The following is a 21,106-nucleotide window of genomic DNA, read 5'->3' as shown; positions in this document are numbered from 1 at the left end:
CTCCCTTCCCCTCAATTCTGGACCTAAAGTGATGGGCAGGAAGGAGACAGGAACAGAGGGAGCAAAAGGGGGTGTTGAGCAGGAAGGGGTATAATGCTAGCCCTAGTCCCCACTTCCCTGAGACCCCAGAGAAGCCTGGGAGGATCAAAGGAAACCACTGAGCCAGGTGTGGTTTGGGATGAAGTTTAATGCAACAGCTATAGTGGAACTGAGTTCACAAACAAGCAGGCCTTCCCACCCAAATGTCCAGCGGGAGCCCGGGCGGCTCCTGGAGCCCTGGCACCTGAGAAGAGATCTAATCTTCAGTTCCCTCCGCCTGATCAGTTGCGCATGTTAGAAGAAGGGGGACCTGAGTCACACTAGGTTCTGCAGGCTGTGTACGTGGCCCTGCACAGGGTGGCTGAAGCCAGTCCCTCCTGCCTGGGAACCTGCAGGGTGAGAAATCACATGGCAGAGTAAGGCATGCTGGCAGGTCAGGAGGCCTGGGCACAGCCAGTGGTGGCTGCTGGGGGAGCAGCAGCTTTTCCCCATTTCAGCTGAATTGGAGACATTGATGTGCCCAGCAAAGCTCTCCCCCCATCCCCACCAGAGCAGTGTTTCAGTCAAAGGGGGATGGGAGAAGGGGTAGCTCGAGCTGCCTGTGCATACTACCCAAGGACTGGCTCCCTGGGGATGAGTCCAGAGCTCTAGGAAGGGTGAGCCCCTCCGAACTCACCCTAAGGCACGGGGATGGGGCAAAGATGGAGATTCAGGAGCTCTCTCCTACCATGCAGGGAACCGGCTGGCAGCTTAGAGTCAGAAGTCCTCCCTGGCTCAGCCCTTTCCCTCCAGGGGGTGCAAAACAGCTGTGGCCGCCTCCAGTCAGGGAAAGTGGTGGGTGTAGGGCTGGACTTGCCGGCTGAGCTTGCAGGACAATCTGGTTATTCATCTGCTCACAGCCAGGGCAACTGAGTGTGTGGGGGGAGGGGGAGGATAAGAGAGGCCAGATAAGCTGGCCCCATGGCGGCTGCCACTGGAGCTCGGGTTATCAGAGAGGCCTTGGGCCTGGCCTCCGACTAATTGGGGAGGTTATGGACCATGCCACAGCCTGTAATCAGCTGGAAGTGAGAGCTGGGCCCCAGGGTGGGGGACCTTACTGCCCACAACAACCAGCCTCCCATCCTTTAGAGATAACACTCAGGGCAGTCTCTGCCTCTCTCCAGTAGACCTCCACGATGGCATCACCTAGAAGGCCATCAGAACATGCATCTAATTGTGGCCTGACCTTTTGACCTTGAGGAAGCATTGTGACCTCCCTGATTGTCACAGCAGTACCTGCTCAACAAGCAAATCACTATGGGTGTTCTCTCAGTTTGATGGAGGAAAAATATCGTCATGTCTTCGAGGAGGCTGACGGAAGCTCGGGTGGCTCAAGAAGGGAAGGCATTGTCTGGGGTTGATTTGAGAAAGGGCCCAATGGTCACAAGGCAAATTCTGGTGCACAAGCACTCTGACAAGTACCAGTGTCTGCTCCTCTGGAAGCAGGCGGAGGCCAGAGCAGGCAGCTGCCAGTCTGGGATTGGAAATGGTTTCTCAGTGCTGATTTTTCTGATTTTCAGATGTGAGAACCTCTAAACTAGAAGATACCTAAAAGTACTATTTGGTCCTCATTTCGCAGAGAAGCCTGAGCCCCAGAGAAAACCAGGGCCTTGCCCAAGGTCATGAAGTGACACAGCCTCTCTGCTCCTTGCTGCCTTCCATGCCCTGGCCAGTTAGTTCCCTTGAGAGTCATTCTGTGCTGACCTGTGTCTCCTCAAGAATCAAATCTCTGAATTCACTCACCTCCTCCCCTAGCCCTAGGAGCTCCTGCCCCTGACTGACTCTGAAGCTGCTTCGTTGCCCCTGTGTAATGGTGAAGGCAGCCCCCTTCCTGTAGACGGAGAGCTGGAAACTAGGGGCAGAGGGAGTGAGCATCTTTTATGTCTTGTATTCAAAGCAAGGTCCCAGCCTGAGGGTGGCGCCCTGGAGTCTCAGAGTTGCCTTTCTGTATGAGCAGGGGTAGCTACCAGGATAGTGGTGACACTGGCACCTTCTAAGGAGTGGATTCGACCTTGCTGCCTTTCAAAATCCTAGGGTCTTTGCCACTGGCAGCTGTGTAGCCTGGGCAAATTACTGCACCGCTGGGCTTCAGAGTCCTCCTCTTAAAGGAGGGGGAGGGGAGCATGTCCTGCGAATAGGAGCAATAAGGCCAAAGAAGGCAAAGAGGAAGCTGCAGGTCAGAAGGCCAAAAGGTTGGTTCCAGGCGGGGAGGCTAATCTGACAGGCCAGGTAGCTCTCCTGCGGGGAGAGAGAGGGCGGGTGCCTCGCAGTTGGAGCCCGGATTCTGGTGCGCTGTCGGTGGGGCTGCTGCAGGTATCCCGGCCCGCTCCCTGCGAAAGCGTTTCCAAAAGCGAATCAAGAGCCTAATGAGCACTCAGCGCAGACCAGCCCCGCCCTTTCTGGGCAGGTGGGCTGGTCCTAGGGGTCCTGCTGCACTTTGCCCCCTTTCTCAGGCCACAGGCAGCGTGGCCTGTTCACACTGCTGCGATCCCAGACACCCACGATGTCACATCCGTGCACGTCCACACACACGCAGGTTCACAGATGTGCATCTCACTTTTGCCGACTCCGGATGCCAATCAGCTGCGACCCGCGGACCTCGACCCCAGAGCGCGAATAGTTTGGAGCTCCCACGGTTATGGGATCCCAAAAACTCTGGAAAAGTAGTCCAAATCTGGCGGGGCACGCCGTCGGTTGCCGGCTCAGGTGCAGAGTAAGGCCAGGTCTGTCCCGGGCCACATTGGCGAGGCTGGTATGTCGCCTTCACATCAGACTGGAAGATTGGAGACTGGGCCACACAGGCTGTGGCTCTTCAGACACTAACCCGGACCGAGCCAGAAGAAGTGGCCCCGCCACCTGTCCCGGCTTAAGGCCGGGGCCACACGCTGTCGGGAAGAGGTTGCGCTCACGCTCTCCGCGCGCCCCCCGGCCCCATCCCAGACACTTGGCCCGACCCTGCACCGGGTAATTGGGTCGGGAGGGAGGCGACGGGCGGGCGGCGACTCCAGAGAGACTACGCGCCTGTCAGCCGCAATTTGTCTAAGTGGACGGGACAGGCCGGGCCGCTGCGGGCTGGGGTCATCGAGGCCGCGGCCCTCACTCCAGCCAGACCGGGACCGCGGGGGAGCCAGCCTCGGCCGCTAAACGGGCCTCCCTGGCGCCAAGGCTCCGGGAGGTGCGGGTCCGGCCTGGAACCCGGGATGGGAAGCAACTCTGTGAATATCCGCCCCCTCCCCCCCTACACACAACACGCTAAGACCGAGACTGCACCTCCACTGCTGGTTAATGACATGCATAGGGCCACACACATCACCCGAGCTTAGCCTGAGCACACTCATACAACTGTGCACTTATACCAACCTCTCGCCAGTACCCGATGCACGTCTCCTCTGCCACAGGACCATACATTCTCCAGCCATCCCTGCAGGCTCATGCAGATCCACGCCCAGTCACACACACCAAAGACACAGTGGGGGACCAACCCAGGGAAGGTTCTAGCAATAGCCTTTGACCCCCCCACAAAAGGTTATGAGGTCAAGGACCGACAGGCAGCCCAGCCAGACTCCAGACCGCGGCACCACCTGGCCCAGGCCGCGCTTGTGGGATTTCCTTATTGCGAGAAGCGCTGAACGTACTGAGTGCGTGCAACGGACAGGAGGTAGGGCTGCCCGCGCCGGCCCGACGCCTGGGCCCAGGAGGGCTTAGGAGAGGGGGGGTGGGAGGGGCGGCTGAGCGCGCGTCCCCCGCCCGTCTGCGAAGCCCGGCCGATGCGAAGTGACAGGGGCCGGAGCTTTGTTGTGGAGCCTCGGCCGCCTGGCGCCAGCCGCCCCCGCCCGAGCCCTCCCCCTCCAGCCCTGGGCTGCTCGCAAGGCGCCCCCCGGGGCCTCTTAAAGAGACAAGCACGCTCAGCCCTGGGGACCCCCCAGAGGCGCCTGTTCCCGTGACGCGGAAGAGGGGTAGACCCAGGTGGGGGAGGGGCCGATCCTGAGCCTCCCCTGCTCTGGTTTTCGATGAGCCAAGAATATTCCTCACTGCTGGCGAGTTGTGACTGGGGGGACGGGGGGGGGGGGGGGGGGGGGGGGGGGATGGATTCAGAATCTTGAGAGTGGCTGCAGCAGAACCTCGGGTCCATTGGGGACGGCAGGACAGGTTAGATGGTGGGGGCCTGGCCAAGAAAGAGCCTGTGGCCGCCGGATGGCAGGTCCGAGGTCCAGTTCCAGTGGCCAGTTGAGGTTGAGGTCCCCAAATGCAGCCGCTGCACCGTCGCCACCGGGTTTCTTGGGCAAATAGCTCAGGCCAGCGTGTATCAAACTCTCTCCAGGGGTTCAGGCCTTGAACTCCTGGACCACCTACGGACTTTCCCCAGGAAAATGTCCAAATTGCACACAGTTAGGTGTGCACATATTCTTACAAGTACGAAAGTACGTGTGCACACACGACTTTGCAAATGTATTCACGGGTTTTCAGGTCCTTACTTGGATTCCCGGCTAAGGAATGCTGCCCTGGCTATTATCTGGTACCCTCACCGATTGTGCAAACCTGTCCACACACATCCTTCCCTGAGGGGCCGCATCCTGCCTGAGATAGAGCCCTCGGGGCTTTTCCTGTGCAAAGCTGCAACGGATCTTGTCCCGGCCGCATAGACTGCACAGTGCAGAGGCGAAGATTCGTTCTGGACAGAGAGAAGGCAGTGAGGAGCGACCCATTCAAGAGCGAGGTCGTGGAGAAAAAAAAAAAAAAAACCCTGTGGGAACGGTGCCCATTTGAATGCTGGGTTGGACAATTACGACAGCTCCAGGGCCCGATCGGAAAAAATAGAAAAATGGTTGCGGAGGTCAAACAACTCCGCCTGTCCCGAACCCCAAGTGCCCAGTGTGATCAGGCTTTAACATTCCAGATTCGAGCGCGCAGCGACAAGGCGCCTTGAGACTGCGTGTGGGGAGCGGCTGAGCGGGGTTGCCTGGGGCACTGTCGGGTGTGGGCTGTGCACGCTCACCCCGCGGGCACTGGGCCCACACCCGCCGAACTCACACGCACTTGCTTTGATTGTGCGGGCAGGAGTGTCACCCACGTCTAGTGAGAGGTCCGTCTTGTTCGGTACACGACTGCCAGGAATCAGTCTAAGTGTCGGCGCCCCAGCCAGATTCAAGGCAGGTGTGTGGTCGCTTCATTCTCTAAGAGCGTGCCTTAAGTTGCCGCTCCTGCTGCGCAAAGAGGGCACCACCACACAGGGCGTAACACACACGCGCGCACACACACACACATTGACAGGGGTGGGGGAATACTGGGGCTGCCGGAAAACGAAGACTGGATGAGGAAAGTGGGTTCAACCATGGGGGGCGTTGTTCAACCACAGGTGCGCAAGACATTCCGACCCCACCGCTGAGCACTGCTGAACTTGGGAGACCTGCGCTTGCTAGCGCTGGAAACTCGAGGAAAGTGGTGGAAGCTGAAGGAGGCTGCCTGCATTTAGAATGAGGGAGACTTATGTCTCCGGTACCGGGTGTGGCGAAAATTCGTTGGGTTGCGGGTCAAGAATCTTGGGGACCGGTATCGGCCTGCGCGGTGCCGCCTTATGCTCGGCGAAAGGTGTGTTCCCTTCCTGGCCCCCAGGACCCTCTCTCCTGGCTTTCGGAGGGCTCAGGGCTGGGTCGGGATGCGGACAGATACTAAGTGGAGTTCAGGTCTTGACCGGGACTCCAGGTTTCTCCTGAGTCTTACGGTGAGGGGCGGCACCGGCTAGGGGGTTCCAGCGTTTCCCGAGTGCAAGGCCGCGAGTCCCGCTCCCGCCCACGCCAGCCCCATCAGGGCTCTGCCACGGCTCCACTCACCAGCTCCGGCCACCTGGGTTCCGCTCCGGGACCTCGGCCGCCGCGCCTCCCGATTCGCCCGCCCACCGGCCTCTCATTCCAGCACCAGCAGCCTCCCTCCGGAGTGCAGGGGCCCCGGGCGGCGCCGTGGCCGGGAGCGGAGTCGGAGGCCAAGCTAGGGCGCAGGCCAGAGCGGCCGGGCGGCCCGGCGCAGGGGAAGGAGGGCGACCCCTCTCCTCTCCGGGGCCGTGTCAATGCTTTGTACTGGGGACCGGCGTGCGGCTGGGGGTCCTTCCCCAGGGCCCTAAGACCCGGGCGCCCCCAACCTCAGGCCCATTCAGCCGGTTGGGTCGGCCAGCCGCGCTTCCCCGTCCGGGCGCAAGCAGCCTCAGGCACCGGCGCGGGGTGGGGGCCGGGGCAGGGGGAGGGGTCTCGGGGCCCGCTGGCCCGTCATTGGTTAATATTTTATTCTGTTGACATGTTTTCTTACTGCTGAGGCTTCCGACACCTTCTCCCTGGCCCCCCCTCCCGACCGGAGCTTGGCCTGAGCTGTCAAAACCCCGCCCCCGGAGACCCACAATTGGTCCAAAAAGCGTAAAATCAGCAATCAAGGGGGGCCTGGCTCGTTAGCGCAGGGGATCCGAGCAGGGCAGGACATGTGAGATAGTCACAGTTTTCCAGAGATCACGACAAGATCTAACCAGTCGCGCGTGGTCCCCGGCGCCGGAGCGAGCCAGCCCAGCCCAGCCCCGCGCAGAGCCCCCGCCACCCCCGCTCTCAGAACCCCGCGCCCCTCGCCGTGCGCCAGACCGGGAGCCGGGAGGAGCCGCCGCCGCGCTTGCTACCCGGGTCGCCCTTCCTCCTCGCGCGCCGCCGCCCGGGCCGGGGGTCCGAGCCCCGCGCCCCCGGCCCCGGCCCCCGGGTGCCTGGGCCGGATGTCCCGATGAGAGAGCCGGCGCTGGCGGCCAGCGCCATGGCTTACCATCCGTTCCACGCGCCACGGCCGGCCGACTTCCCCATGTCCGCCTTCCTGGCGGCGGCGCAGCCCTCCTTCTTCCCGGCGCTCGCACTGCCGCCGGGCGCGCTGGCCAAGCCTCTGCCTGACCCGGGCCTGGCGGGGGCGGCGGCCGCAGCGGCAGCGGCCGCAGCGGCGGCCGAGGCGGGGCTGCACGTCTCGGCACTCGGCCCGCACCCGCCCGCCGCGCATCTGCGCTCGCTTAAGAGCCTGGAGCCCGAGGACGAGGTGGAGGACGACCCCAAGGTGACGCTGGAAGCCAAAGAGCTGTGGGACCAGTTCCACAAGCTGGGCACGGAGATGGTCATCACCAAGTCCGGGAGGTAGGGCGGCCGGCTGGACCGAGGGCGCACGCGTGGGAGGGCAGGGGGACCCGACCGCGCCGAGCCCACAACTCCCGGCTCCAGGTTCCGGCCCCGCGCCAGGCTTAGCTCCCTCAGACAACCAAATTACTTTTCTCATTTGATACGAGCGATATTTTAAGAACGAACACATCAAAGTCTCCCAAATGGAATAAAACGAAAACATGCTCCTAGATAATAGTTCCAACTGTTCTGAGTCCCGAAACCGAGGAGGCCCCGCGGCACGACCCTGGCGGGGCTCGAAGGTCTCGGTTGCAACTTCTTAGCCCCGCGGCCTTGCTCTCCTGCCTCCCGGTCTGGCGTGGAGCTCCAGGGAGAGCCACCGTCTCCTGGCCTTTCTTCCGACCCTGGATCGTAGAATGGGACCCGCACCCCCGCTAAACCCAAGCTGGTCCGCTGGTTCCCGAGGGCCGCTCGGTTCCCGGCGGCGAGCGCGGAGGGGGCCCAGCCGCAGCCCTGACCCGGCTGGGAGCCTCGTCCCGGCCTAGGAGCAAGGACCTCCAGACACACACACACCGCCCCAGGACTTAAAGCCAAACGAAAACTACAGTGCCCAAACCCTCCCCCCTTCGAGGCAGCCACCCAGCCACCGGGAGTTAAGGCCTCAGGCTCGTCCTCTTTCCCTGAACTTTAGGGTCAGGATCCTTGTCCGGTACTGTAACCTAGTTCTCCAAACTGAATTTATTTCTGAGAGATTCTGTCCTAAGTAGGTATACCCTGAACGAATTTCGGGGAGATTCAACAGAAGTGGGTATACTATTAGAGGGTCTTGATTTCTTTCCTGGACATTGGCTTTCATCTCAAATGAGGTGAAAGAGGGTCAGCAGATCTGAGCACAGGGCCATCGAAGTTTTATAATGAGAGATCTGACAGACAGAAAGGGTATTTCCTAGGAGTAACAACCACAGGTGGGGTCTCCCAGGCAGCAATAAGGGGGCAGAACAGCGACCACAGGGAAACACAGATGGGGAAGCTTCAGGCAGTGGTGTGTTGAGGGGAGGGGAGGGCACATAGACATAAAGCTGGGTCCCTTTCTCTTCTTTGTAGGCGGATGTTTCCTCCATTCAAGGTGCGAGTCAGCGGTCTGGACAAGAAGGCCAAATACATCCTGCTGATGGACATTGTGGCCGCTGATGATTGCCGGTATAAATTCCATAATTCGCGCTGGATGGTGGCCGGTAAGGCCGATCCGGAGATGCCCAAACGCATGTACATCCACCCGGACAGCCCGGCCACGGGAGAGCAGTGGATGGCCAAGCCTGTGGCCTTCCACAAGCTGAAGCTGACTAACAACATCTCCGACAAACACGGTTTTGTGAGTGTGGGGCAGGCTTGGGGGTGGGAGGCCGGAGAGTGCGCACTTAGGCAGCATTGCAGCGCAGGGTTGAAGAGTGGGACAGGGGGATTCCCCAGAGGGAAGCGCTGGCAGAGTCCCCAGAGTGCCCCTGCCCAGGTCACCGCCTTGTGGCTTACGCCCGACCGCTGGGCCTCGGCCCAGTGGGTTCTGCTCTGTAAGCCTGGGGAATGGCAGAGTAAGGGCAAGTTATAGGCTGCTCACAATCTCGGCTTGGGTCGGGCCTTGGAAAAGCCCTTTCTGGCGACCAGTGGGATGCAGGTGTGGCTGGGACTCCGTCGTGCAGTCGCTGGTCTTGAGCTTGGAAGACCTGACCACAACCTCCGTTTTTCTTCACCCTTCCCCAAGGCCTGTGTCCCTCAACCCAACTTAAAAGATTTAAAAGTTAAACCAGCCCCTCTACATCCTCTCTGAGACTCCCTTTCCTCCTCCAAGCAGATGCCAGACCAGGAGGAGGGAGTTTGGGGGTTCTCTCCGTTTCTACCAGAGTCAGGACCCCAGTGAACGGGAAGGGGCAGTTTACAGAAGGAAAGGGGTTGCCTACTCGAAGTTAGGGCAGTCTGTGAGCCCCTTGAAGTTCCCAATCTCTCCGTGGGTTAACTAGGACTTAGCAATGAGTCCTGGGACAGAGGTTAAGAGTAGAGTTGTGGAGGATTTTTATTTTGTTTTATTTCTATTTTCAACCGGGGTAATTTTTTTTAATGGAGTGCAAGAGTGAGAAACTGTGATAAAGAAAATTGAAAGGGTAACAGAATTAAAAGAAAAAGAAGTGAGAAAAAGAGCAGGGAAGACACGAGAAAATAACAAGGGGGGGGTGGAGGAGTAGGGAAAGCAGAACCATGTGAAAGACAGAAATGGAAAGAGGTCGGTTCCCCAGAGAGCAAAAATGCTCCGGCCAAAGGCTGAGGGCTGCCAGCTGACCCGCGCCCTTCCGACAGACCATCCTGAACTCTATGCACAAGTACCAACCGCGCTTCCACATTGTGCGAGCCAACGACATCTTGAAGCTGCCCTACAGCACCTTCCGCACCTACGTGTTCCCGGAGACCGACTTCATCGCGGTCACTGCCTACCAGAACGACAAGGTGCGCGGGAGGGCGGCGGGCCCAGCCCCTGCACCGACGCCCCTACACACGTGCAGCTCCAACCCTCCACTCACATCCGTTCGCAGCTCCCGGCAACCACCCTGCTCCCTCACAGCCCACTCCGGAGCACAGTCTCTCATCTGTAAGCGCAGCACCCACCGAAATCCATCCGTTAGGCTCCCTCCCAAGTCCAGGACACGTACACACAGGCTCCCTGGGGCGCGCAACAGCTGGACACTCTTGGGATTGGGGATGTTTACTTAGCAATTAGCAGAGACTCAGGGCGCGCTGACAATTTTACATTTCATTTGTTTAAATCTTGGCTCAAGGATGGGAATTTAAATGAAGAGAGGGCTCCTGAGGCAATCTGCCCAGGCTCTCCGATGCTAGGAACTCCAGCTAGGAACCTGGGGCCCAGTTTTCACTCTCCCCGGGGGAGCCAAATGTCGGGACAGGTGACACAGCCCTCAAAGCGACCCCCTTTGGGCCATTCCTCCAGGCCCTGGACCTCTGGAGAGGTGCTTCAAGACAAGACTTTCCCTTCAAGCCAAAGGGCTTTTTCTGTTTCCTGCCGTTTAACATCTTCTCTTTAAAGGGACAAAGCACCACCCCCATTAAGTCCGTCCCCACGTGTACTACTCTTCCGTGAATGAGAATGTCCAAGTGTCCTGATGGTCCTTCTGTCTTTGTGAACCGATGTGTACGCTCAAATATGCGTGCACCATTTGGGGCGCCCTAGATATGTGTGGAGGCGTGTTGACTCGTTTGTTCTGTGGGCACTTGTTTTTGTCTGTGTGTACTTGAGTGTGAGCGGGCCTGTCAGTGTGACTTGTCTTTTATATGTTTACGGACCTGGGACCTGCGTGTGCTCGGCTGTCTCTGTGCGGTCTGCTCAGGTGCCCCATTCGTGTGCGTGCTGGGGCCTGTACGCATGCTTGGGCAGATTGCTATTCTGTGCGCACAGTTCTGGTCCTGTGTATGCACTTTGAGAGATCTGCCTCCAGGACTTTGGAGGAGAGACTGTCGCTTTTCTGGAGGCATGGCTGCTGGCCTCACCTCGCCTATGGGCTTAGAGTTGCCCATCGCAGGCAGGAGGGTACCAAGTGGACACTGCGGGCTCTCCTGTGGGCGGGCAGCTGTTTACCTCGGCGTGCCTCAGGCCAGGCTGGTTGAGCTGCACCCTGACCTGGAGCCTCCCCCTCGGTTCCCGCAGATCACGCAGCTGAAGATCGACAACAACCCGTTTGCCAAGGGATTCCGGGACACCGGCAACGGCAGGAGGGAGAAAAGGTAAGGGAAGAGCGGACCACTCTGCGAAGAGGGCCTGGGGGAGCAGGTCGTGAGGGTAGAGGCGCGCTCCCTTCAAACCCGCTCCCTCCGTTCCTCCAGGAAGCAGCTGACTCTGCCTTCTCTGCGCTTGTACGAAGAACACTGCAAGCCGGAACGCGACGGTGCGGAGTCGGACGCCTCGTCTTGCGACCCTCCCCCCGCACGGGAGCCTCCACCGTCCCCGGGGGTAGCGCCTAGTCCCCTTCGCCTGCACCGGACCAGAGGTGAGGGCCGGGCGGTCGGACCGTGGGTGGGGAAGGGGGAAGGGAGGGTCTCCTCAGCGCCTTGGCTGACTCTTGGCTCAGCGTCAGGCTAACCTTAAGGCCCGGGGAAGCATCAGCAGTGTGCCTGGGATGGAGCTTCCAGTCAGGATGCTCCCCACCCCGTGGGAACGGTCCGATCGGTCTGGTCCGTAGCCAGAAGATCCGGCTGGACTCCGAGCTCGGTTCCTGCTGCTGTGTGACTCTGGCAGTAAAGGAACCTCCACAGGGCTCACTGTCCCCCACTGTGTATAGGTCTTGGGTTGGGTAACCTGCCACTGCCCCTTGCCCGACAGGGGATCCCGAGACCTTCGACTAGCCCTCCCCGACGGCAGGCCTTTCCAAATCTTTCCGACCGCCCCGGACACCAGTAGAGCCTCCCGAAGGTCTCTTCTCGGGTCCCTATAATTCCACACGGCCTCTCCTCCCTGCAGCCGAGGATAAATCGTTCACCGCAGACAGCGACCCAGAACCCGAGAGGCTGAGCGAGGAGCGCACCGGCCCGGCGCTAGGCCGCAGCCCGGCCCTGGATGGCAGCAGCCCCCCTCGCTTGACCGAACCCGAGCGCTCCCGGGAGCGGCGCAGCCCGGAGAGGGGCAAAGAGCCCGCGGAGAGCGGTGGGGACGGCCCGTTTGGTCTGCGGAGCCTAGAGAAGGAGCGGGCTGAAGCCCGGCGGAAGGACGATGGGCGCAAGGAGGCGGGTGAGGGCAAGGAGCCCAGCCTGGCACCACTGGTGGTACAGACAGACAGTGCTTCCCCTCTGGGCGCCGGCCACCTCCCGGGACTGGCTTTCTCCGGCCATCTGCACGGGCAGCAGTTTTTCGGGCCACTGGGGGCCGGCCAGCCGCTCTTTCTGCACCCGGGACAGTTTGCCATGGGCCCTGGAGCCTTCTCTGCCATGGGCATGGGCCACCTGCTGGCCTCGGTAGCAGGCGGCGGTGGCAATGGCGGAGGCGGCGGCCCCGGGACTACCACCGGGCTAGACGCAGGCGGGCTGGGTCCCGCGGTCAGTGCAGCGAGCACCGCCGCGCCCTTCCCGTTCCACCTCTCCCAGCACATGCTGGCATCTCAGGTAAGGCCTGTGATCTGGTGGCATCACCATGGAGGGAGGAAGAACAATGTGGATGGCTGGGCACAGGGTTTAAGCGCGCCAAAGGCGCTCTGAGATAATGGCAGGCAAGGATTCCTTCCTGCGGAGACCTGATGGGACACCTAGGTTCAGGGATACTAAGACCATAGGGCCAGGGTCTGAACAGGACAATCAGTCTGACTCCTGTCAGACCTTGGGCAAGGCCCTGACCCTCTCTAGGCGTCTTTCAGTCCCTATAACCAGAACATAGAATGAGGCACCCACTGGATTCTTCCTGCTCGGACAAACTGGGGCTGCCCCTGGCTTTGGGAAGTCCACTTTCCTGGCCTCAGGACATGTTGCTTGAGACTAAAGACCCTTCGCTCACTATCAGTCCCTGAAAGGCCAAGGGGGCTGGACAAAGGAGTAGGACATTTTGCAATGTTTTTCTGGACAATTGATCACCAAAATGACCCACCTCCAAATGCCTTTTTCAGGCCCCCCAGGAAGTCCTCTGACCTGGCAAAGGACTTCCCCCATTTTGGGTCTCCGAACTCCCCCAGCCACACATCTCAGGGAAAAGGAGCTCCGCTCCCCAGCCTCAGGTTGAAATCCTGAGCTCCCAGGGGAGAGGTTATTAAACTGTGGCCGGCAGCAAAATAAGGAGATCGGATGGGGAGAGCGGCCTCTTTGGTTGCTTGGGTGGAATATTCCCTGTGGAAAGATTTGGATTCTCTTCATTCATTTTCTTCCCTCTGAGGTTTCTGGCAAATTGAACCCTTGAGATCGTATCTTACGGGAAGGAAAATAGGAATTCAGGTCTGAGACGGCTCTTTTCGTTCAGAAGCAAATATTTTTTAAAGTGGGGGAGGAGATTCTGAAATAGGTTTTAAACAGAGCTTAATGGGGGTATGTGGAGTGAGTGTTTGGTTTTGGAGGCACTAACATCACATATCTAGGTCTCTGAGCTGGCAGGGAAGCTTCTGGAAAGTGGAGTTCAGGACCTGGAGGTGGAATCTGATTCTGTATGAATGTCTCCTCCCTAGACAATTTCTGGTGATGAGCATGGGTATCAAAGAGATCATAGGGATGACACAGCTTGCACACACAGCCTGGTCAACAGGTACAAGGCCAGGGTGAGAGTTCCTAACACTCAGGAAGCATCCCTTGGTATACTGCTAGTGGTTGAGTACCCAAGCCAGGGTAGCCCACCCCTGGCCATCAGGTAGAGCCAAATCCTGGGAGATCTGATGCCTCGCTCTTTCCTCCCAACTTGAGATGCCAGGTCTGAATGCCCAGTAGGGCTTGACCTTCTAGGAAGGATATTTTTTCATTTCTGACTAAGCTACTTTTTTTTCTCCCTGCCTGAGCCAGGCCTGAGTCTCCCTAAAAGCCCAGCACAGTCGGCTTCCTGCCCTCCTCCCCATACCCACATACTCTGGGGAGTGAGCCATTATTTCAAAGGTCAGATAATCCAAAAGTCGGGCCTCATGGACTCAGGCGGTGTTTACCCAAGGTTTACTGGCTACTGTGCTCTCCACAGGCAAAGACTACATTCCTTCCTCAGCTGCCACTGAGGGGCCGCCAGGAGTTCTTTATAGAATATTCAGTTTATAAACTGATTGGCATGTGCCCTTCTCCTGGCCCAGGCAGAGACCTCTGAGCAGGTGGGCAGGCAGAGGGAGGATTTACAAAGCTCCTCTCTCCTGCCTGTGCTTCCTCAGACTTTGGGGCACCTGCAGATAGAAGGGCTGGGGAGGACACTGTTCTAGGCGAGCAGAGCCTCCCAAGACAGCCTGAGCTGCCAGCTTGCCACCTGGCCCTATGCCTGCCCTGTGCCCTCCCTCTGGGCCTTTGGCTATGCTAGTTCAACCAGCTGGAATGTCCTTCCCCTTACTCCTACTGGCACAGAGCTTAATGGTGCCAGGCCTTTGTGTTAACCTGAAGTGAGCTCCTTTTCTAACTAGGTTAGGCCACAGGCGTACTGGCTCATGCCTACCTGTGCTGCTTGGGGTTATAGTTATGTGAGCTCTGGTCTTCTATTCCTAAAATTGTAGGGCAAGGAGTTTTAGTTGTAGTACCACCCCAGCACCCCCCTCACCCCCAGGAACACCTCAGGCCTGATGCCTAACCCTTGTGTTGTTCTGTTTTGTTTTGTTTTCCAGGGAATCCCAATGCCCACTTTCGGAGGCCTCTTCCCCTACCCCTACACCTACATGGCAGCCGCTGCGGCAGCCGCCTCCGCTCTGCCGGCCACCAGTGCTGCAGCTGCAGCCGCTGCTGCAGCTGGTTCCCTCTCCCGGAGCCCCTTTCTGGGCAGTGCCCGGCCCCGTCTGCGCTTCAGCCCCTACCAGATCCCTGTCACCATCCCGCCTAGCACTAGTCTCCTCACCACTGGGCTGGCAGCAGCGGAGGGCTCCAAGGCTGCAGGCGGCAACAGTCGGGAGCCCAGCCCGCTGCCCGAGCTGGCTCTCCGTAAAGTGGGTGCCCCTCCCCGTGGTGCCCTCTCGCCCAGCGGCTCAGCCAAAGAGGCGGCCAGTGAACTGCAAAGCATTCAGAGACTGGTGAGTGGGCTGGAGAGCCAGCGAGCCCTCTCCCCCGGCAGGGAGTCTCCCAAGTGAGGGGGCTGCCCAGCTGCTCCGCTGCCACGCTGGCCTCCCGGGATGCCAGCCCCTGCTACTTGGGACCTGTACAGCACAGAATGGGTATTTATTTAAATAAAACAGCAAAAGCGGGCGGAAGCAGCCAGAATAGAGCCCTGACCAGCCAGCTGGGGCCTGGGACACCTCCCTGGGCCTCACAAGGAATCCCACTCTCGGGATCACAGTCAACTTGGAGCCCCTAGACTCAGTCTGGGTTTGCTCCAGTGTCAAGGTGGCATCGTTCCGGGGGCATGTTCGGGTCCTCCATCGCTGTGGGGAGACCTCATCGCCAGCCTAGCAGCCTCTTCAGGAGCCAGAAGGTGCAGGGATTAGGGGTGGGAACTTCAGAGGGAGCCCCAGAGGCCCTCGCCTCCTCCCTGGACCGCCTGATTGTCTGGGATGAGGGATGCTGGCGTTGGGGAAGACAAGTCAGTGTAGACTTGAGATGGGAGAGACCTGAGCCCTGTTCTTTTAGTCCTCCCGATCCCTTTCCCCAAGAGACAGGCGCCCTTCCACCCCTGAATCAGCGGAGGGAGTGGTACTTCTGCCTTGAGTCCCCAGGGGGGAAAAAAGATATTTATGAAATAAATGGTAATTTGTGTAAATAAGCTTTAAGATTCCCAGAATATGCAAATTGGTATTAATTTATTCAAAGGTGTACATTGCTGTGTACATAATATTTAGAGATTAACTCATAGCTTTTAATTTTTTTTCCATTTTACATGAGCATCTATATTGTACAGGGCTGGCGGGGGGTGTCCTTGGCTGCAGGAGAAGGCCCCGACTCCCGGAGGAGCTCCCCACCCCGTCAGCCCCTCGGCCCCTCCGCCCGGGCTTTGCTCGCCTGGTTCGCGGGCTCCACCTCAGGTTTTCACTTTTCGCTCCGGAGCGAGACGAAAAAAAAAAAACAAGAAAAAAAAAAAAACGAGAGAAAACAATAAAACGCTACAATGCGAAATGAACGGCGCTGTGCGCTCTGTGGGCTGCGCGGGGCTGGGGTGCAGCAAACGCGCTAGGAGGGGCTGAAGGCGGGGACAAAGGTTGGGCGCCCCTGGCGCGGCAGCAGCTGCACCCTGGGGGCGTCAGGCGGCTGGGGCAGCGGGCGGAGCTGCGAAGCCGGGCGGCGCCGGCGCGGGCCACGGGCTGGGCTAGGAGGCGCCGAGCCGCCTCGAGCCCCTCGAGCCTCCCGCGTTTCCAGCGCGTGCCGCGTCCCAGGCCGGAGACCGGGCTCCCTCTGCTGGCCACTCACCTCTGTCCGCAGCTCGAGCCACGCCGCGGACTCCCGGCTCCCTTTCTGGGGCACACTCATAGAAACAGGCCCTTTTAGAGCATCTGGGTAGGTAGGGCCAGTAAAGTGTGTGATCCTTCTCTTCCCTCAGAGGAGGGTAGTGGCGTTGTCCCCCAACTACCGCAGACCCTAGAATTCGTTTCCATCTTTCTGTCTCCTGAGCCTCAGAAAGAAACATTCTGTGTCAGGGCTGTTGGTTAGAGTGGCAAAGTCTAGCCTGAAAGTTCTCCCGGGAAACTTACCTGAATCTCTCTTGCAACTATGGGGAGTGTGGGTCAATGAGCTATTCCTTTCCCGCCTGGATTTCCTCCTGTAGAATAATGAGCTCGGCTGGGGATTTCTTTGGGTGACCCATTGTATCAGTCTCCATTAGGCCTGTCCTTCACCAAGGTCCACTCCTACAAGGACAACTGCCTAATGCTCCCGCCCTGTGAGCTGGCCAGGGCAGCATCTTCTCCTCTTCATCCAGCCAAAAGGGGTAGTCCCAGGGGGAGTAGATGGGCAGTGATTCCCTGAACCCTAGGTCTCTAAGTCTCTGAGCCCCTCCACCTTCTTCCCAGTCTCTCTGCCCCCCCATTTTGTTTGTTGTTGTGACTTTGTTATTATTTTTACATTCAATATTATTTTCTATTAGTTTCAGGTGTACAGCATAGTGGTTAAATAGTCATACTTTACAAAGTGTTCCTCCCATATTTCAAGTACTCACCTGGCACCATGCATAGTTATTACGATATTATTGGCTGTATTCCTTCCCCATGCTGTACTTTATGTCCACGTGACTATTTTCTTACTACTAATTTGTACTTCTTAATCCCTTCATCATTTTCACCCAGTGCCCCAACCCCCCTTCCCTTTGGCAACCATCAGTCTGATCTCTTTATCTATGAGTCCCAGTTCTCTCCTCTTTAAGCCTTAGGGATCCGTGATGCCCTGGTCAAGTAGGCTGTCCACCTTGAGACTTTGGCGGGCGGGAGGCACTGGTCCTCAAATCACCAGGGACACCAGGGACGGTGATATGGAGAAAGGGTGGAGGTGGAATTAGTATCCAGGCCACCAAGTTCCCAGGACAACTTCCTGGGCCAACACATTTGCAAGGAAAGATATCTATGCCGGTTCTTCCAGGGAGGGAGCTGGCTCTGGCCATGATGAATTTGGCGAGGGTCTCGACCAGTGCACGAGTGGGAGGGCATAGGAGACTGTCCCAGACCCCAGAGGGTGGGCTCCAGCTTCCCTGCCTGTGACCTTCAGGCGGATGGAACAGGGAAAGGTCAGTACAAGAACGGGTCGGGGCAGAGAGACTCCTTTCTCAGCTCAAATAGAATCCTTCGTCGATAATGTACTTATTCGATGGGGCTTTGAAGTAGAAACGCCTCTAAGATTTAAAGAGCAGAAAGGAGCGCCTTCTTTTCTTCCCGTTTCCTACTGGTAGAACGTCGAGGAGAAGGAGTCGGGAAGAGGCAGTGAGTTCACAGCAGCCTGCGGAACGTGCTGCTAACACCAGGGGGCAGCACTGGTACCGTGGGAGGAGCCGCGGGAGGAGCTGCGGGCACAGGGGGAACCTGAAGATGGTCGCTGCAAAAATGGAGCTGGCCTGAATCGTGGGCGAGCACCGTTTGGAGTGGAGTGGTCGCCGGGGCGTCGAGAGGCCCCGGGTCCCGAGCGCAGTTTGAAAACTCGTCCCCTTTTATCCGCTATCCCGCTGCACACTCCCGGAGTTGCCTGCGAAGCGCTCCACTGGGTCCCAGCTGCGAGTTTGAGTTCCGCTACCGGAACCGCCCGGCCGATTGCAGGGCCTAGTCCCAGACAAAGGCCTGGTCGCTCCCTGGCCCAATTATGCCATTCGCCTTTAAGCCCTCTTTGTTCCTCGGTTCGCCAGTTAGCCCAGGCTCCCCGCGTCCTGCTGCGCCGGTGCCCCAAGGCCTCCTTAACCCTTCAGAGCCTGGCACCAGAGACCCTGGATGGCAGAATCGCTGTCGCGCGGACGTGTGTGGAGCGTATGTTTGGGGGCGATAGAGACTGACGGGTCGCTGAGGCTTGGTGACTTGATGCGTCGCTGCGGGGCCCTGTGCTTTGGAACTGTGCGGTCTGAGAGGGAACTGTGCATATAGGTGTGGGATTATGACTGATTTACAGGGACCTTGGAGACTGGAGCTGTGGTGTGGGGGCTCCATAAAACCCCTAGCGGCTAGGAAGCAAGGATTTCGAGATACAGGGGGCCTCATTCCTCTTAGGTTAAAATGAGTGCCCTGAGCCCTCAAGCCGTTCCTTCCTCTCACCCCCCCATCCCCCACTGTTGAGGCGGAGGGAATCCGAAGCATCACTACCGTGGCCCTGCCCTATGTGAAGGGTGGAGAACTGGGGTCCACCTCCACAGCCTACCGCGAACTCAGACGTAGGGCACCCCCCGGAACCAGAAGGGCGTGTTCAGTTTGGTGACACCCAGGACACTCACAGGTGAATGCCCCAGCTCGAGCCCGCTTCCCCCCGACCCCCCATTTTCCGGGTATAGGACAGTTCAAGAGACAGAGTCTCTCTGAGAGCGGTGTTTAAACTCAGCCCGCTTCTCTCCCCCCGCCCCCATTTGGGAAATATTCCAAATCCAATCTCACTCTCCTCCTTCGCGGTCCTCGACCTCAACATTTGGAGCATCGGTTGGGCAGGCAGGGCCAGCGAGTTGCTGAGCGCCCCGTGCTATAGGGACCGGGCAGCAGAGGGGAGGCCCGTGCGCGCGGGGGGAGAGGGGCAAAGGGAAAGGATCCTGAGCTCTGGTTGCTCTCTGGGAACCCTCCCGAGAGTGCCTTTGGGAGTGCAGCCTGGTCATCACTGAATGCCTTAATACCTCTGTCCGAACGCGTCTGAGACTTTGCAAAGGCCAGATCCGCATGGGCTTCCCACAGCGGATGGCCCCCGCTCTTTTCCCCGCCCCTCCTCTTGAGACCTTCCCCGGCTCCAGCCAGGAACTAACCTTGGGGCTGTCCGCGGGCCGCGGCAACTCCTCATGTGCCCACGAGATGGCGCTCCAGGCCAGAGGCGGGCGGTGGCCCGACAGGCCTCCAGGGAGAGAGCCGGAGGTGGACAGAGAGAACAACCGCCAGATGGGCAGAGAGACAAACCCACAGACTGACTTAGATCCAGGACCAGGGACCGCACAGGCAGCGAGAGACGGAGGAGCTCCCGGAGCCCGAATGGGGCTCTGGACGGGGTTGCAGACACGTGGACGGGAACGCCCGAGGCTCAGGGTTGGGGCTTCTTCTCTCCTTCTGCTGCCCTGCGGTGCCAACACCCCGACCTTCGACCTGTGAGCCCCAGCTGCAAACTCCGACCGCTTTCGGAGTGCTAGGCTGGGCTTGGGGCTCTGGCAGTCCCTGTCAGAGCAGGGGGCCGCCTGATGCTGGCCTTCCTGGCTTCTCAGAAGTGGGGTTATGGGCTTACATCTGCCGGCTCACTCAGCGGTGTGGGGTGTGGGGATAGGAGGCTGGGCGGCTGGGCGGCTGGGCGGTCCACCTTACTCCAGTCCTTCACCTCCCTACCCCAGTCTTCAAGGTCGAGCATGGGAGGGGAGGGTGGGTGGGGGCTAGAGGTTGGGCCCCCTGGGCCGAGCCCTGTGGCCCTGCGCACTGGGGGTCCAGCCTCTGGATTCCATAGACCCTAGGTGCCAGAAGCCCCGGGGAGGCTTGGGATCTGCATTCCAGTGGGAGGCGGTGGGGAATGGGGAGCCCTGAGAAACTCTCCCTCCGGTTAAAAGCCACCAGGGCCTGGGTCATGTTTGAAGCCCACATGGCCCGATGCCAGTTTGGGGGTGAGGTTTGGAAGCCTGATTCCAGCTGACTATTAAGGTTCCCAGAGATCTCCGTTATCTCTAACTAAAGGCACACAGCTAGAAAGCAGCCCCGCGCACTGCAGCTCCTGTTCTTACTGCTGCCACAGTCGTCAGCTTTGCTCTGTGAACCCAGCCAGGTGTCTTCCCTGCACCCGCTTCCAGCTCTTTTCCCTTCGATGTACAGCACAGGGTAGGATCAAATGTTTGGTAATTTAGTAGTTACCTATGCATCTGTCTACTGCTGAAGCACGGGAGGTAGGTACAGGTCAAGCTTTGGCTCTAGCTGTGTGATGTCGAACGTGACTTTCTTCTCTGGGCACCAGAATCCTAGTTTGGACTAAAATCAAATTGATCTGTGGGTGACCAGGTTACGTTGGTTCGGTCCCCAGTGATCCTCAGCTGCAACTTCTTCAGGTAAGAGGCAGGGAACTCTACTTTCAGTTAAGGTTTGAGGAACCCAAGCTTGGGGTCGAGGCACAGAGTCATCCACAGACCTGGGTTGTTGGGGAATGGCCAGAGTGCTGGTGGTCAGGATGAATTCACAAGTGGAAAATCACATTCCAGGTCCTGAAACCCTTAGGGAACTGGCTGGCTCCCACTGCCTCCACTCCTTGTGGATGTGTTCACCCCCTCCCCCAAGCAAACTACAGGAGAGGCACAGGCTGGTGACTTTGGTACCCAGCACCACAGTCTGTTGACTAATTGTGACTTCTTCCCAAAGAGAGAAGGGGATCCTGATGGCCCCATGGAGACATTCAGGCCCCGTGTCTAAGGGTGCCCCCAGACCTGGGGTACTCAGTAGGCTAATTTCTTATCTGTGTGGAAGGCTTAGTGGTGTGGAAAGCACTTTCACATGCAGGCTCTCACTGAGCCCTCACTGGCAAGGTGTGGATACCCCCTTCCCAGATGATGACATTGAAGTTCAAAGAAATAAAGTGCCTCAGGCCATCCGGTAAATAAGGGGAGAGCTCTTTCACAATCTCATGGGCCTGTT

General features: G+C 58.7%; 1 protein-coding gene and 1 long non-coding RNA gene across 3 annotated transcripts; one reads left to right on the top strand and one right to left on the bottom strand.

The window, feature by feature from the left end:
* Positions 1 to 151: 151 nt before the first annotated feature.
* LOC136326577 (uncharacterized) lies at positions 152 to 6,989 on the bottom strand. 2 transcript variants are annotated; one of them, XR_010729474.1, is made up of 3 exons: positions 6,871 to 6,989; positions 767 to 947; positions 152 to 428 (listed from the first exon to the last, which is right to left on the bottom strand). It is a non-coding gene; the product is annotated as an uncharacterized lncRNA (long non-coding RNA). The 2 variants fall into 2 exon arrangements; XR_010729473.1 differs by lacking the exon at positions 6,871 to 6,989 and adding an exon at positions 5,910 to 6,276 and having other exon boundaries at positions 153 to 428.
* On the top strand, positions 6,520 to 15,612 carry TBX2 (T-box transcription factor 2). The gene is made up of 7 exons (XM_066262737.1): positions 6,520 to 7,226; positions 8,313 to 8,580; positions 9,558 to 9,704; positions 10,918 to 10,994; positions 11,094 to 11,257; positions 11,728 to 12,365; positions 14,528 to 15,612. Exons 1-7 carry the CDS (start codon positions 6,832 to 6,834, stop codon positions 14,981 to 14,983), a joined length of 2,145 nt encoding a protein of 714 aa, XP_066118834.1. The 5' UTR covers positions 6,520 to 6,831; the 3' UTR covers positions 14,984 to 15,612.
* Positions 15,613 to 21,106: the final 5,494 nt, after the last annotated feature.

This window comes from Saccopteryx bilineata, chromosome 2 (assembly GCF_036850765.1).
Source record: "Saccopteryx bilineata isolate mSacBil1 chromosome 2, mSacBil1_pri_phased_curated, whole genome shotgun sequence".
Lineage (NCBI taxonomy): Eukaryota > Metazoa > Chordata > Mammalia > Chiroptera > Emballonuridae > Saccopteryx > Saccopteryx bilineata.
This window is presented reverse-complemented; position numbering and strand designations above follow the sequence as displayed.